Source organism: Saccostrea cucullata, unplaced genomic scaffold (genome assembly GCF_032062105.1).
Source record: "Saccostrea cucullata isolate Sc308-1 unplaced genomic scaffold, CSIRO_AGI_Scuc_v1 ctg20379, whole genome shotgun sequence".
NCBI classification, from domain to species: domain Eukaryota; kingdom Metazoa; phylum Mollusca; class Bivalvia; order Ostreida; family Ostreidae; genus Saccostrea; species Saccostrea cuccullata.
Window position 1 is genome coordinate 4,018 of NW_026937654.1, and position 3,811 is coordinate 7,828.

At 31.6% G+C, this 3,811-nt stretch overlaps 1 protein-coding gene across 1 annotated transcript; it reads right to left on the minus strand.

Annotated features, from left to right (window-relative positions):
• Nucleotides 1-238: 238 nt before the first annotated feature.
• On the minus strand, nt 239-3,221 carry LOC134248602 (mitogen-activated protein kinase kinase kinase 20-like; the record flags this gene model as incomplete). The annotated part of the gene is made up of 6 exons (XM_062731015.1): nt 239-334; nt 1,059-1,121; nt 1,552-1,688; nt 2,159-2,186; nt 2,548-2,592; nt 3,086-3,221. Coding segments are annotated over 6 exons (505 nt in total), but the record flags the coding sequence as incomplete, so codon positions are not given.
• Between the last annotated feature and the right edge of the window lie 590 nt (nt 3,222-3,811).

Here is a 3,811-nt window from a genome sequence, read left to right on the forward strand (position 1 = left end):
TTTTTGGGAGTCATTACTTACAATCATGAATTGGCTCTTCAACGTCAAATCGCGAGAATAATAATTTGCGAATGGATAGTTAATCAAGAGATTTTTGCATCTATTTAAGCACCATAAAAATAAAAGTGAGTAATATTATTTTGAGGGTGGTGTTTCTCTGTGATATTATGATATAATTAATTCCACAAGTATGATTAGGAATCTACAGTATATCTGCCATTTACAAGGCTGATCATACCTTCTTACTTTTTCCCTGCCTGAGATGATGTCCAAAAATGAGGGTGAGGGAAATCTGACGATGAACTGGAGAAGTATCCACTGGCATGTCATCAGACTGAAAAGAACAGTTATACATTTAAAGAATGATGAACAAAATGAACTATGAATAAATGAAATAATAAATCATAACTCAAGCAAATTCTAAATAAAATGAAATAAATACCGTAAATCTGGAAATTTTTATGTCAATTTTATTTTATGAATTCGGGTCAAAATGCTGTTGATTAATTTTTACATTTCAAAATTTTGCGAATAACCACTGCTTTGTTTACATTTCCTTATCGGTGATTTAATTTTAAGAAAAATATTTTTGCGAAGAGAATGAACTCTCAAATTTGCAAATAATTTATCTACAGCAAAAAATTTCAGATTTACGGTATATCAAATTGGAAAAAAAAAGTAAATAAAACAAATTAAATAAGCTTCTGTTAATTAAATTGATTTTCTTTTTACTCAATGTACCAAAAAATTACAAATTTTCATGTTGTCTGGGTTTTTTTGTGATTTGAACAAAACATAGTGGTTTGTGAAAAAATAAATTCATGGTTGAAGTAGTGTTAAGAAGTAATACATTTTCAAAATTTGACATTTCTTGGAGAAGAACATAAATCAAACCCACAATAAAATAATGATTTGATTTCACATTAAGTAATGGCAATTCATTATCATATTACAAACAGATACTACTATTTTAATAATGTTATTATAAAAACTAAGTAAGTATGAGATGATTTTAAGAAGAGGCTGAAGGACGGATAACTCTTACAGGACAAACTTACTTTAGACAGCGGTGGAAAATTCAGCAGCCTGTGGTTATGGGCCTTTAACAATTCTATTTCTGTCTATAATCAGAAAATTATAATGTAATCACTTAGTTAAAATGTTATCACACAATAACAATATAATCCCAAAATAACAATGTAATCAGAAAAATTACAATAAATTAAAAAAGTACAATGGAATATTTAAAAGAAACACCAAAGAAATCACCAAAAAATAATGTTATCACTTTATTATTTTGTAATCACTAAAAATAATTAAGGATTTTGTATAATTCAAACAAAAAAACATCAAAATAAATAAAATAATCCTGTGATAAAAATTCCTTTGCCAGACTTGAAACAATTTCTAACTTAGCTGAAGTGATTTAATACTAAAAAGTTAATTCTATCATTAATCATTGCAAAATCTGTATACAAAAATAATGATCATTTTACACAAACTATATAAACCACAAAGGTTTGCCCATATCTATGACTGCCCATGACTTACCATTAGTTCCATACTGTGCCCAGTTGAGGTAATGCCCATAGCTTGGATGCGTTCTAGATTCAACATCATCAGTCGCTTGCCGGTAATGTTGTGCTGAAGGAAGATGCCTGCATACTGGGCAAGGTCACTAGAGTGTCCTATAATAAATGTGAAGGGTCAAGGACACAGTAAACAACAAGGTCACTAGACTTAGATCAGTGAAATGTCCTATGTTATTATAAGGGTCAAGGCGGGCACAAAAATGAAGCAAGGTTAGGCAAAAAAAAATTAATTTCTTGGTTCTCAGGCCCTCCCTCATCTCTTCCAAGGGTGCCTCATTGACCCTTTTTATTGCTAAATCAATAAAATATAAACATCAAATCACCTCCCTCATCATTTATTGAGGTTTTGTACAATGTTAAAAGCTTCCTCATCATGTTTTGGGGGGCAATAAAAAAGAAAAAAAATGCCTCCTTATTCTCCCCTCATCATATTTCTTGAAAAAAGGCCTGATAACCAAGTAATTAACTTTGCATGGCCTTACTAAATGTCCTACATTATAATATGTGAATGGGGCAAGGATTTCATTTATAAATTTCTGAAATTTTAATTAGTTTTAAATGCTCACCATTCTGCATTTGGAGAATCCACTGATACTAAAAGTAATAGTAGATAATTAAGAACATATGCAAAATATTCCAAGGTTGAAATCAATCAAAACATCATCAAGGACAGATATCAATCATTATATATGAGAATTAAAATGACTGTTCTGTTTTGTTAAAATAAACATTTCTCAATTTACTTCATCGCAATGATACTGTATAGAAAATTAAGATCCAAACATACTTGTAGTCATTATAAATGTAACATGAATTTTGAAGAACCCTCCCCCTTCCTTTTTATTCAAAAAAAAAAAAACCCTCAAAATATCCCTATCATACATGAACATTTCACAAAATTTTTTTTTCAATTAGTTGATACCATGGTAACTAATGAGGATCAATTAAAACTTACCACGTCTATCTCACTCCATGAATTGACATCATAGGAATCCAAATGCTGTAAATAATCAGAGTATATGTATCTGTTAGTGTAGTTAAAAGGCGTGAAAAAAGGCCCTAGGTGGTGAAAATGTTGTGAATTGTACCTGGCGCATGGAATTTCATAAATTATGACGTTGGAAGGACCACTGGGATACTGCGTACAGGAAAATTTTCAACCCCTTTTTATTTTCGCAGTTTTTGCCATACTCTCATTTGGGTGAATTTAAAATGTGGTTGAATTCAAAATATACACTTGTATAATTTCTTTAATAAATCTACGACTAGGCCAATTTAAAATTGGGCAAAATTGTTTGCAAGAGTGAAAGGGCTAAAATAACATGGGGCAAAAATAACCCTGCATACAGTATTCACAAAAATTCAGTATACACAATATATTTCTACTAAGCAAATATTTCACACAAACATGATTATATAAATAATGTTACATGTATATCCTGCAAACCTAGCAGTCCTATCAAAACATATGACACTACTTGGTGTATATTTACCACAGCTTTGAATTGTTGTTCCAGGGTTTTCTCCCTTTCTAACAATTTAATCTCCCGTTCCATTAGCTCCCTTTCTTTGGCAGTCAAATTACTCTCTGCTCTCTTTAGTCTTTCTATGGTAGCTTGTATTTCTTTTCTGAAATGTATTCATGACCTAATCTTGGTAAGTCATATTTAATTATTTTAAATTTTTAATAATGATTAATATTCTTGAAAAAGCAATGCAACTTATGTTATAAAAAATGTGCAATCACCTAGAAATCAGTTATTCAAGGTTAACTGATACTTTTATAAGAGGAATAACTCCAGCTTGGATAAATTTCTATCATTCCATATAAATTTTGGTCAAATATTGCCCTCAAAGCTACACTGGAATGGTTTCCATGGTTTGCATATTTATAAATCAGTATATTATTTTGGATAACCATCGGAATTCCAGAAAAAAATGTATATGAATGAGAAGAGGGAGGAGGCACCTCTTAAGTGAGTAGAGGGAGGAGTCACCTTAGTTGAATACAGGAAGATGGCACCTTAAGAGTGTGACGAGGAGGGGGCACATTAAGTAAGAGGAGGAGGCACTTTAAGTGAGTAGAAGGAGGAGGCACTTTAAGTGAGTAGAGGGAAGAGGCACTTTAAGTGAGTAGAGGGAAGAGGCATCTTATGTGAGTAGAAGGAGGAGGCACCTTAAGTGAGTAGACGGAGGAGGCACCTTAAGGAGTAGAGGGA